Source organism: Littorina saxatilis, linkage group LG1 (genome assembly GCF_037325665.1).
Source record: "Littorina saxatilis isolate snail1 linkage group LG1, US_GU_Lsax_2.0, whole genome shotgun sequence".
NCBI classification, from domain to species: Eukaryota; Metazoa; Mollusca; class Gastropoda; order Littorinimorpha; family Littorinidae; genus Littorina; species Littorina saxatilis.
The window spans coordinates 85,500,420-85,513,837 of NC_090245.1; the positions used below are offsets into that span (position 1 = coordinate 85,500,420).

Genomic DNA, 13,418 nt, shown 5'->3' on the forward strand with positions numbered 1-13,418 from the left:
ATTTTACAAATTACGTCGAACCTAAAAACCACAAAGTAATACATGCCTTTTCATTTTATTAGTATTAATATTTGTTGTCCAGATCCCAGTCAACCAGGCCAAAATTCCACATGAAAATGGAAGTGTTTGAGTAAATCTGCACATGTTATTATTTTCTATAATTCGATTTCGAAGCGTGATAAGCGCAGATTTGTTTGTCTGTCGGTGTGTCCGTCACAAACATGTGCACGCGAGTTCTCAAAAACATTCTCAACATCGTAATTACCGCCAAGCTGATAGATCCCTGGACTTTCGAGATGACAAGAAAATATCGGGCGCATTTACGTCATTTGTAAAAAAAAAATGTTTTACATATCTCGCGGTGTGCCACGTGATTTGTAAAACAGTGGTTACAAATCACGCGGCGCGCCCCGCGATTTGTAAAATGTTTTACATTTCTACAAATCACGAGTCAACAGTTGAGATCAAATACATGACGCAAAAAGCTCTGTCAACGCACAAGTATGATTTGACAAAAATGTCATCTTTGTGTACACACGGTTTAACAACATTATAAGATGTTGGCGTGTGAAAGCAACTTTCTGTGTTTTGAGTTCATAAAATGTTGGGATAAGTATGCCAGGTTGCACAGTTCTGTAGGTTCCTCTCAGTATTCCACCCCCTTGGTTTTCAGTTGTAAATATCTAAGCTTAGTGATTGAATGTGGAAGCTACGTTTGGTCAAAGCTCACATAAGATTTACATCGTGCAAGCAAGGTACGTTGGGTCAAAGGTCACAGAAGATGTGCGTCGTGCAGCGAAGGAAAGAATCGCGATCTTGTTTCCGACTCAGTGCCTCTTTGTTTTTCATTAGACCTGTCATTCTGCTTGCTCGGCTTTGTTAGATGTTTGCATATCTCGTTGCTCTGTTCTTTGCTTTTATTATTATTTCTTATTTGCGCTTCGTTTAGCGATACAGCGTCTTGTGCACGGGTCAAAATGTGTGTGTCAGGGGTCAATTGGTTTGACTTGAACTTGACGTTCCTGTTTCTCTGAACGTCTGTGTATCGAAACACAGATACACGCACTCCATGACCTTGTACGAAGACAAAGCGTATCACTAGGTTTCATTTGTTTGTGATGAATTTATGACCTTTCATGAAGTAGTTTTGTTTTTTGTTTACTTGTGCCAGTTTGCCAGTTCGTTTTTTGGAACTTTGCAAAGTAGTGTCGTCTGTCTAGGTCTGGTGAAACGCCAATGAAAAGAGCCGAAGAATCCCCGAGCGTTTCTATTGGGTTTGCTTTTGATCATCCATGTATAGCCCGCTTCCTGCAACTATGGTAACCGGGGATTTATTGCATCGGGAACATGAGATTTATTTCCCAGGTGTTTGTGAATGAAAACTCGTGAAAATGATGACAGTATCAGTTATTGCGTGCTACACTAAGTAATATGCTATTACAGTACTAGCTATCAATAAATTGAAAAAAGTGATTGCGAAATTATCACACCGTGTAGTGTTGTGCTATGCATTAATGCGCTCAATCAAAACTTACTACTGTAACACAATGCTTTCCCTTGGCTGCAATCCCATTGACAGTCAACAGGTAGGCTCACACGTAGTCCCCAATCTTGAGTTTCCTGTTAAAAAGAAAATCTGTGTCAGAGTGTGTGAACTGACTTTAGTATTATATTCAAATTTTGAATTCCTCATTCTTTTGTTGAAAAAAGTATTCTTGGTGCATGTGAATGAGAGTGATCAATATAGATTCTGTACGTACGATTTTAAAATAATTATAGTGAAACCAGTGTGTGCAATTGCAACCAGTTTTACTTTTAGTCTTATGAAATATTTACATTATTACAATTCATGTTAAAGTCTTTAGGTCTACCTCTTTGCTGGATGGTCTGGCAGCTGTTGAGGCGTCGATGGCTGATCTGGCAGGTGAACGCGCGTAGATGGCTTATCTGGCAGGTGTGCGGGCGTAGCTGGCTGATGTGGCAGGTGTACGGGCGTAGCTGGCTGATCTGGCTGGTGTCCGGGCGTTGTTGGCTGATCTGGCAGGTGTACGGGCGTCGCTGGTTGATCTGGCAGGTGTCCGGGCGTAGCTGGCTGATGTGGCAGGTGTCCGGGCTGATGTGGCAGGTGTACGGGCGTCGCTGGTTGATCTGGCAGGTGTGCGGGCGTAGCTGGCTGATTTGGCAGGTGTCCGGGCGTAGCTGACTGATCTGGCAGGTGTACGGGCGCAGCTGGCTGCTGTGGTAGCTGCACAGGCGAAGCGTGTCCGGGGGCCGTTGGCTGGTCTGCCCGTGCTTGTCTCCGTCTTGGAGGTGCAAGTCGCGACACGTTCCAGTCTCCAGCAATTTCAGCATTTTCACAGTCGGCATCTTCTTGGCAGCCCTGGCAAAAACAAGAGCGCTCTCGTGTTGCAACCACGAAAGGTTGGATTCCCTTCACGCAGTGAAGTCTCTGGGTGTTCTTCAGTGGCTTTGTCCCTGTCCGCTCTGGCCTGTGCCTGTTCACATCTTCTGCAGGCACATACACAAACCGACGTTTGATGTGGCTGTGCTCATCCGTTCCTGCACGCGGAAGACAATTCATGTGTTGACATCATGACAAATAAACGCAACAGCTTTTAAGCTTAAGAAAAACACCAAAAAGTTAACTAACAGACCCCATTACTTTGACGGCCACGAATTCGGGAATCACAGAACATTACAAATCACGTATTTCCAAGTGCTGAAACGTATTTAATAGAATTCAGTTCCAACCAATGACTTTGGATACAATAGAAGAAACATTTCTTACCTTTGGATTTGTTCCAGCTTCATTGGGACAGCGCAAAAGTCCAAAACAAGAACATCACTGACAAAATCTCACGCCCATAACAGGTTTGATAAGTTTGACGGAACGAACTATGAGGTCACGCTCTCAATTACGTCATATTTTCACACAATATTTGGTGCATCAAAAGTCTATGGGCGCTAATTATGATACAGACAGCAATTTTTCAATACAATTTTCGTCTACTACAGCGTTTGAACACAATCTTCCGCCCATAACGATGTGACACGAAACTCATTTGACTTAACGAGAGTCGTGTTCTGCCGACACTATAATGTTTTTCTTTTTTAAAACACATTATTATGGTAAAGCTTTTCTATTTCTATGCTAAAAATGACTTTTCTTTGTTGTTAATGATATTTTGCAAGAATGCGACCTGCCTCAAGTTTGCCCATAACGTGTGACACCAAAGTTATTAGCGGAAGACAAATCTTCCGAGTGCAATGACGTCTTAAAAGTCAGTTTACTGCAGCATTTTATCCCTCAGGCACATAAAAGAACAATAAGACTGTAGTATGCAGGCCTCCATTGCTTTCTTCTGTCATTGATGAAAGTACTGGCCTGGGTTTAAAAAGTGTACTGTCGCTGTGCAACAAATCAGTCGCCATTTTCTGCCGTGTTTTGTGAATAAAATGTGTTTAAAATCCACACACACAAAACAATGTTGTTGGTTCCTTTCATTTCGTTTTTGTTCATTTCAAACTAAGCAGTGTGGTATGCTTTGTTTCCTTTTAATTCAAATGGATGGCTTTAAAATGAGCATTTTAATCTGGTGGTGTCAATTTCACCCATGATCTGAGCCGTTCACCACTACGGAACATTGAAAAACACTGTGTCTGTGCGTGCGTGCGTGCGTTCACGCATGTTTGTGTGTGTGTGTGTGTGTGTGTGTGTGTTTGTGTGTAAAGAAACAGGGCGTTCAGGGCTCACTGTATGTGTGCGTGTGTGTGTGTGTGTGTGGTTTTATGTATGTGTGTATGTGTACATGTACATTTTTTTAATACATGTATTTGTATGTGAATATGTTCAGACACAGGTGCTCCCTCAAAGCAGGTGGACCCCAAACTCTTTGCACCATTCCTGTCTCTGTTGAAGTCGCCTCATGTGGATGTCAGGAAAAGTGAGTAATGCTCTTGGGTTTATGATTTCAATCTTTTGCATGCTGTCTTGGAGTTGGTGTAGATAAGACTTAGATATTTTTGTATGAGAGAGCATATAATAATGAAAAACTTCTGCTTTCATAGTAAGATGTGTTGTAATTGTATGTAGGTTGTTTTGTGTGCGCAAGTGTGTGTGTGCCTGTGCCTGTTCGTGTGTGTGTAACTCTGTGTGTGTGTGTGGACGATTTTCCTTCAAGGCCAATCCGCCTCATGAAAACAGGTTGCCTGCCTCACTGTCTCACATCTGGGCAGGCTTTTGCATGGGATTAGACCATCCCTCCACTTTGTCAAGAGTAAAAATGAAAGCGACGATTGTTATACATTTTAGCCAGAAAAGACAGACGTGTCAAAGAGAATAATTGATGAGCGACAGAATAAAAACTGATTCAGTGGGTTTCTTAACTAGAAAAATAAGAAAAGGAGAAGACAATTTTGAGCTGTCCTGTGGCAGTTAAAACACAGCTCATCTTGTTCAGTCTGTCGGTCTGCCTGATTATTTGTGTTTGTTTGTCTGCTTTTCAGATATAGTGAGGAAGATGAAATCCATCTTTCGACACATCCCTGTGCGTCCCCACAATGCAGCCACCGTCAGCATGCTCAACACCTGTCTGTGTTCAGTGGAGGATGAAGACTTCCATGTCCGCATGCTATTTGTGTACGTGCAGTTCAGTGATGCTGTTGCAGTGTTGATCCCAGCCTCAGCAGACACCAAGTCAGTTTCACCTAAGTTGAAAATATATATGGGTCCAAATGTCCCAGCAGTTTCAGCTTGATAGGTAAATTGGTGCTCTGAAGAACTCTTATCTGTCAAATTTATCGGACGGTCGACTGACCAGAGGTCAGACCAATGCGTCAGATCAAAATAGAATGCATCAATGACCAAAGACTGAGGCCTGGGAACAACACTGCTGTTGTTTTTGAGGAGCAAACCCCTGCTTAACACTCGCGATGGGTACTGAGAAGGTGACTGTCATCCAAATGGGAAGATTATGTGTACAAGCATTTTCAATCCACCCCACCGTCACCAGCCCACTCCATATAGGTAGCTGTACTCCATCTTCGGAGGAAGTTTATTGATGCTATGCAATTAACCTCCCCCTTTTAAGACCCTCCCAAAATCAAAACAAAATGTTAGTTCTTTTGAGGAAGGGCAGACCTGTTTACCCTTACGATTTTGGCGTAATTTATTACGATTTTCTGCAAAAAAATACGCCATTCCGCTATCCGTGTCAAGACTACGATTTTCATTAAAAAAAAAAAAAGTTACAAATTTTTCAATTTTTAATTTTTATTTTTTTATTAATTCACATGTTTGGCATTGTTTTTTTCAATGGCAAAATGGGGTGAAAAAGCACAGGACTGACCAGAGATCATGTCTGTCTGATGAGACGCTGGAAAACCTTCTAGTGGTGAAGTCTCGCCCTCACTCATTCGGCAAGCGCAAGTACAGTAGAAAAGCGCTTGACACACTGAAAAAGGCCTACTACGAGCAAAAGAAAAAGAATCAGAGATGCATGTGGTTTTGATGTGATCTTCTTTGAAATTATGATGACTACAAAAACTGACTGATGTGTTTTGTTGGTGAATGATGGATATATGTGCATGATTGCGTTTCGCAGACACAGTTGTCATGTGCATTGTAATTGGCGACGAATGCTGGATGGTTACTATTTTTGGGGCTGAGCATTACTCCAAAACACTTATGGGGGTAAACAGGTCTGGGAAGGGAGATTTATAATGGAGTTACATTTACAAACATTATGAACAAAAAGTCTGAAAAACATGGTCTTAAATGTATGAGCAGTGATGTTCCCAGGGGTCGGCCCTCGGCCCTGGGCCGGATACCTTGGTCAAATGACCGGTACCCTGTGTCTCTGGCGGACAAATGTCCGATAAGTTTATGTCAGAGACGGACACTGACCGATCGTTTTATTGCCACGTCGGACATGGCAACATTGATCCGTTTATTTAGATCAGGCATCAGATGATACGTCTCCTAATCTCCGAATCGGCAACGTCTTCTGTTGTTTGGTTTAGTAACTTCGCCGTTTGAAGACCGCGCAGTTTAAGAATTTCCGAAAGTTCAACTTCCGGTTGTATAGATTCTAGAAACTGCGAATGCGATCATGCCGCCTGCGAAGAAATTGAAACCGGACACTATATGCTGTTTTGATTTAATTTGTGTTTCATGTGTCTTTGCTTTGTTTTAGTATGATGTGTGTAAGAGAGTGCTGATTCCAGGTTCATTTTGGCATATTTCCCTAAGTTCCAGAAAATCGGTATGCACTCAATTTAATTTTTGACCTTGACTTCTTCCTTACCTGAGATCTTTTGCTTTCTGTTAAACACACACACACACACACACACACACACACACACACAGAGACACACACACACAAGAACTAGAAGAAGGTAAGTTTGGAATACAATTACATTATATTTCTCTCTCTGGTGTGTGTCACAGTGTGTGTGTACCAAAGGAGGATGTGGACGGCTTATTTCTTTCCACGTGAAATGACCGATTGTTTTTTACAGTTCAGGACAAATGTCCTATACTTTCAGCAAGGCTAGGACATTTGTCCTATAAGGACAAAATCCAAGGAACATCCCTGTATGAGGTCTTAAAACAGGGTTCGTACAGGTCATGGAAAGCCTGGAAAGTCATGGACTTTGATTTTTAGTTTTCCAGGCCTGGAAAGTCATGGAATTTCAATTCAAGCCATGGAAAGTCATGGAATTTAACAAAAATAAGAAAGAAAAAAAATGAACCTTTAGCACGCCAGCGGCGATTTTCATTGCCCAGCTACAGCTATACCCACCCACCCACCCCCCCCCCCCCCCCTCTTTTGCCAGCCAGCGGCGATTTGCGTCGCCAGCACAAGGCTTGTTCGTATGACCAACTTCTCGTTCGTATTTGCATACGAGAATAACGGTATTTTTAACGGCACTTGAGCCAAAGCGAGGCTCACTTCCTTCCGTTATCTCGTTGTGTCGTCTGCGCTGCATTTGAGTCGGTTTCGTCAAAGTTTTCTGCTTTTGTTTTTGCATCGATAAAGTACTTGAGCGCTTCGACAAGCAAGATGGAGGATGATGAGGTTGAAACTTTCTTTCGAGTTGTTTCTTGACAACAAAAAGTATGCGGAATTGGAACGAATGAACTGTGTATCGCGGTGAAAAAAATGACAGTTCGTCAAGTCACAGTGACGGTTACGAAACGGAATTTACGAAAGTGCAGATGGATACAAACAGTGGCTGGTCCAGTTTAGTGAAATGACAGGACCAGCAAACATTACCGATAATCTGACTGCGTAGCAAATGCTTGACTTGCTTGTCGAAGAGACACTGCGTAGAAACTGACTCAAATTCAGTGCAAAGCAAGCCAGTGTCAAAACTGGCAGTGACAAGACGTAAAAAGTTTGCGTGTTCGGAAATGGCGACCTGTGGATCTAGTCATGGAAAATGTTATTGAGGCTCTTGGAAAGTCATGGAAAAGTCATGGAATTTTGTTTCTAAAAACCAGTGGGGACCCTGTTAAAAGCCAGGAGTCTTAAAAGGGGAATAGGGAGGTAGGTGGGTTCCACTCATGTGCTGGATGGTTAGCGTACGCCTTATGTTGTATTTTGTACTGTGAGTGTGAATAATCTATGTATTTTACTGAAATTATATCATGACTGATACAGTGGGACCCCCCAATTTAAGACTTCCTCCCTTTTAAGACCCTGTTTTCTATGACTTATTTTCATAAACTCTAAATTAACCCCCATTTTAAGACTCCCTCCTTTTTAAGACCTGATTTTTCAGATTTTATGAGGTCTTGAAAAGGTGGTTCCACTGTATGTAGAGCATAACTACATGTATTCATAGAAAGTTTAGAGATGAACCTTACGTACAATTTCCCATTATTGTTTTGTTATGGCCACAGGCGTGTGGTTGGGTGTTTGCTGAGTCAGAGAGCAACCTCCACAGATTCAGACGACCTCCCTTCTGAGACAGACAAGACGATTCTTGACCGCTGCAAAGCTGCGTGCGTAAAAGCATGTGCTGCTAAAGACCACCAGCTTCACGAAACGGTACTCATCACGGTTGGCCAACTTGCAAGGTAAGATTTAAAAGTTTGTACTTATCTGTTTCATTGACCATTGGTGGGGGGGGGGGGGGAGTGGAGGAGGCACACCCCAATAAGCTGCAGGGGTGGTGGTGTTCGGAGGAGTGTGGGGGGGGGGGGGGGAGTGATCACACCCCACTAAGCTGTTTCATCTCTACCCCAGTCCCATCTCTTAATATTCCCGTGTTGGATGACCTGCTGCCCATGTTTCATTACCTGCACCTGTGTCTGATGACTTTACCTGATTTTGTGGAGCAGGTGTGCTGAGGGAGAGCTGTTGCTGTCAGCTCTCATCATGCTGTTGGAAAACAGACTGTCCTTCACCACTGTCGTACAGTCCACAGCCTTTGACGAGGTATGCTCCAGCTCTTGTCACAGTTATCAGGGCATTACATCATATGCACCCATTTAGCCGGTCTGAAATATTTGTCCATACGGCCAAGAAAAAATGTAATGTTTTTGATTTCCTGACCAACCCTAGTTTTATCTCCCGACCCTGGAACGTTTTCTTGAGAAAAAGTAAAATTGAATTAAAAATGAAAAAAACACAATTTTGCAGTCTTTACAAACACAGTTACTCTTTTCTGACATCCAGGGGACGCAGCTTACACGATTTCAAGCCAATGATAAACCACATGCGCCTGTGAAAAAAAATAAAAAATAAAATGGACCTCTGACCACAATTTTTTGGCCTTGTCATCAGAGACAAAAAAATGTTTTGGAGGGACCTAATGTTATTTTAAGCTTTGAATGTATGGAGTAGTTTTTCAAAACATTTTCTTGCTTACAGCTCCAGGGCATAGCAGCACACAAACAAGTTTCTCCACAGCAACTCTTCAGCAAGTTCAAACCCGCGCTTTGTAAGGTAAGTAGAGTTCATGTTGCCAGCACTTATATAGGGATGTTGCTATAGTTTTTATTTCCTTCTGCAAATTTGCACAAATGACCAGAACAGTTTTGGCAAATTTTTTTAAAGGTTCTTTTTATGCAGTCTATGGTATAATTTTTCCTCCTCCTTTATGGGTACTTCTGCGGAAAAAAACAGTAAATTTTTTTGTTGATTTGAAACAAGTTTTGGCATTTTGTCGACTTCTCCCCCCCTTTCCCCGTCGCGATATAACCTTCGTGGTTGAAAACGACGTTAAACACCAAATAAAGAAATTTTGTCGACTGTTGACACCAAACTGCATCCATGTCTATGTTTTCATAGTATCATGTTTCCTTTGCCTGAAAGATAACTTTTGACTGGAGGATTCGCATTTACCTTGTAGATTTCTTTAATTGCATTTTCCTTTGGGTCTCTGTGTTTCCAGCAAGATATTGCAGACAACCCGTATCTGGTGAGAATGGTTGCACTCATGTACTGTGTGCTTTCAGCTGTCAAAGTTTTATCACTTTCACCCCAGAATGTAATGGTTGTAGAGTCTTTTTGAAGTGTTGTGTGTTTGAATTGATGTTTGTTTTTTCCCCTACAGATGTTTTTGACTCACATGCGAAGCAAAAGTGAGTCTATGTACTCACCCGAGTCGTCCGTCCGTCCGTCCGTCCGGACGTCCGGACGTCCGGACGTCCGGACGTCCGTCCGTCCGGAAAACTTTAACGTTGGATATTTCTTGGACACTATTCAGTCTATCAGTACCAAATTTGGCAAGATGGTGTATGATGACAAGGCCCCAAAAAACATACATAGCATCTTGACCTTGCTTCAAGGTCAAGGTCGCAGGGGCCATAAATGTTGTCTAAAAAACAGCTATTTTTCACATTTTTCCCATTTTCTCTGAAGTTTTTGAGATTCAATACCTCACCTATATATGATATATAGGGCAAAGTAAGCCCCATCTTTTGATACCAGTTTGGTTTACCTTGCTTCAAGGTCAAGGTCACAGGAGCTCTTCAAAGTTGGATTGTATACATATTTTGAAGTGACCTTGACCCTGAACTATGGAAGATAACTGTTTCAAACTTAAACATTATGTGGGGCACATGTTATGCTTTCATCATGAGACACATTTGGTCACACATGATCAAGGTCAAGGTCACTTTGACCCTTATGAAATGTGACCAAAATAAGGTAGTGAACCACTAAAAGTGACCATATCTCATGGTAGAAAGAGCCAATAAGCACCATTGTACTTCCTATGTCTTGAATTAACAGCTTTGTGTTGCATGACCTTGGATGACCTTGACCTTGGGTCAAGGTCACATGTATTTTGGTAGGAAAAATGTGTAAAGCAGTTCTTAGTGTATGATGTCATTGCTATGTAAAGGTCAAGGTCAAGCATGTGAGTCGTATGGGCTTTGCCCTTCTTGTTTTATCATCTTTTCACCTCATTATCTAATGGTTGTGCACTCTTTTTGAATTGTAAATGTGAATCAATATTTCTTTTTCCCCCTGTAGTTTTTGGTGGAAGCAATGCTGGAAGCTCAAACAGCTGCCGGTCGCAGCAACGCAGAGAACATCTTGCAAACTGTGGCTAAGACCTTGAGCTATCCTGATGTCAAGACATTCCTACAGGTTTGTATTCTGTTTTTGCAGTTTTTAACGCTATGCAAACACCGCTAACCCCTTTCTTGTGAGAGGTCTGACTCTTATTAGGCAAAAAAAAAGTCTGTTTACGGTAACATACGCCAAAAAAATAGGGTCGGTAGGTCAGGATTTTTATTGAAATTTTTTTTCCCCAAAAAAACATATTTTTAAGTTATTTTGCCAAAAAAACAAAGATTTTATTTATTTATTTTTTCTTCTTCTCCCAAATGCCAAAAAAAAAGTCTGGGGTCACACGAAAAAATAGGGTTGGTCGGGATACCGTAAACAGACTATTTTTTGTTGTTGGCCTTACTGATATGTATTTGAAATCTTGCAAGCGCTTGAGAGTCATACTTAAGACTATTGATACTGACATCTTGTATTGGAATTTCCTAACTGTTTTTGTTGTGTTTTTGGCCTCATGTTATTACACAAATGGAATAAAGGGAAGAAAGTGGAACATTTGTTTGTGGCTTTGAGGGAATGATAGATTGTGGCAGCCATGCTCGCATCCATTTTGACATGAAAATGAAAGACTTACTTGCGTTTTTCACTTCTTTTCAGGGGTGTGAAAAATACCTGCTTCCATCGCTGGTCAGCCGAGCATCCTCTGAAGCATCCAGTCTTATTCGACTGCTGTCAAACCTACTTTCCATGCCGGTCAGTTAAAGGGCAAACTATTTTATTAATTAAATCTTCACTGACATAAATACATGACAAAACATCTGTCATACTCTACTCTCCATCTGTTCACCTACTCCCCACCCCCCCATTACAGCTCATATTTCACCCTCCATCCATCCTCGTGACTTCCTGCCCCATTCCAACCACCACCTACATTTTATCAAAGGGTTTTGCTGTCCTCTCAGCTGCATTTTATTCTTGCTTTGTAGAATCGCCGGAAGCTGATCACAAACAACATCAAAGACATTTTCTCCTACCTGGTGTGCAACTGTCAGAAAGCAGAACTGGAGAAAGCCTTGGATTACTTGCAGGTAAGAACCTGAGTTATCTCACTCTTTATGTTCACATGATGGCACGCAGTGAACATCACATCAGCATTATTGATCCATAAAAATGTTCATTTGCAAAAAAGATTGCGTGCTTGACCCTCAATTCTGTGGCTCTTTACTCTTATCCCCAGGTTCTTCATCTCCAGATTTATTGAAATTTCACACATGTGTATACTTGTGTGCTTGCAAATATGTCTTGCATTTGTTTTGTTTTTTAAATCTTGAGAAAAGGATGATTATTTTCAGTATGCTCTGTCTTATTCTGCACCTGTGTCTTTGGTTTTTGTTCTGCAGAAAGAGACAGACTTCACTCTGGGAAGTTTGCTAAGAATGGACTTCCAGCGAGTGCACAATGAATTGCTGCTTCATTTGAGCACTTGCGAAAATCAGGTGAATACCTAGGGGGCTTGGTTCACGTTGGGTTAACATTTTTAGTAACAAGTCATTAAATATCATATTCTTACTCCGAATCACATTAGCATTGAGTCACCTGAGATGCTTATCACTGAAAAACGCTTACCCGGCTAAAGAATTTAAAGGGAAGCAACCCCATCACCAAAACGAAAGTGAAAGTAGCTTGGTAATGGGCCAGCACACTGGGAGTTACCTCCCATACGGGTGTGTGCCACGTCACTTCCTCTAGGAACACGTGCCTATTCTCATACGTCTTTTTCACCTCGGAGAGGACGGTTCACTTTTTGACGCTCTGTGGCTGACCTTGCGTGTTTGAGTGACACCCGCCGGCCACGTTACCCAGCTTTTCTGCTCGCCTTGCCTACAGTTTGGTGAGCTCGTTCCCGTTTGTTGTTGGTTGTTTGCGCTGTTTTCGTTACTGTACGTTGTCCGTTTTTTGCGGACTTGTGTGTCAGTGACTTGCGTGTTTCGCCATTTTGTTGTGTGAGTTAGTTAGCTAACTCGTGTGACTTTGCTAGTAGCTCTGCGTGCCCTCTTTCTGTTTGGGCAAGTGTAGCTTTAGTATTTTGTTGACGCGTAAGCGTGTGTGTTTACTGTGTTTTCAGTCGTTTAGACTTACGTTTCAGTAAATCTTTTTCTCTTTGCCACGTGTTGTTGACTAACGTGTCAGTGTCTTGCGTGTCGCCATTTTGTTGTGTGAGTTAGTTTTCTAGCTCGTGTGACTTTGTTTGTAGCTCTCCGTGCCTCTGCTTTTTGTGGGGCAAGTTTAGCTATAGTTTTTGTGGACGCATTAGTGCGTGTGTTTACTGAGTTTTCCAGTCGTTTAGACTTATGTTTCAGTAAATTTTTTCGCGTTGCCACGTGTTGTTTTCAACATGTCTGATTCAGACAAGCGCCGTGGCAAGTCGGACCCCAAGGGGAAAATTAAGTCTAAGTCTTCCTCTTCCAAAGCAACGTTACTTGTTACAGACCAAGAGCGTAACACTTTGTTGGCTGTACCTATTTCGGCGCCTAGCGCTGTTACTACTTCTGCTTCTTTTGCGGCGCCTAGCGCTACTGTTACTTCTGCACCTGTCTCTACATCGGAGACTTCGTCATCGTTGTTAGCACCTGGACAAGGTGCATTGGTTTCCTCTCTGTTAAAGTCACTGGTTCCGGAAATCCGCAGCTTGGTGCAGGCAGAGTTTCAGCGTTCCGTCGCCAGCAGTTCGGCGTTTCCGGCATCTGGCAGTGACGTCCGGGCATTGGCTTCCGTGTCTTTGTCCTCCACTTCCGGCTTGGAGCAGCGTCCTCCCTCTTCAGCGTCGGCTGGTAAGCAGAGCTGGTCCGATAGTCCTCGTGAGGCGCCTGGACGTTCTCCTTCGGGGGACAGCTC

General features: G+C 42.4%; 1 protein-coding gene across 1 annotated transcript in view; it reads left to right on the plus strand.

Annotated features, from left to right (window-relative positions):
• LOC138951158 (serine/threonine-protein kinase ATR-like) overlaps positions 1 to 13,418 on the plus strand; it is a 121,026-nt gene that overhangs the window by 30,813 nt on the left and 76,795 nt on the right. The window contains exons 17-27 of the mRNA XM_070322827.1: positions 1,580 to 1,586; positions 1,955 to 2,165; positions 3,855 to 3,944; positions 4,507 to 4,696; positions 7,907 to 8,083; positions 8,348 to 8,444; positions 8,880 to 8,954; positions 10,488 to 10,604; positions 11,181 to 11,276; positions 11,510 to 11,611; positions 11,924 to 12,019. Coding sequence (XP_070178928.1) covers positions 1,580 to 1,586; positions 1,955 to 2,165; positions 3,855 to 3,944; positions 4,507 to 4,696; positions 7,907 to 8,083; positions 8,348 to 8,444; positions 8,880 to 8,954; positions 10,488 to 10,604; positions 11,181 to 11,276; positions 11,510 to 11,611; positions 11,924 to 12,019 — 1,258 coding nt within the window. The remainder of the gene's footprint in view (positions 1 to 1,579; positions 1,587 to 1,954; positions 2,166 to 3,854; positions 3,945 to 4,506; positions 4,697 to 7,906; positions 8,084 to 8,347; positions 8,445 to 8,879; positions 8,955 to 10,487; positions 10,605 to 11,180; positions 11,277 to 11,509; positions 11,612 to 11,923; positions 12,020 to 13,418) is intronic.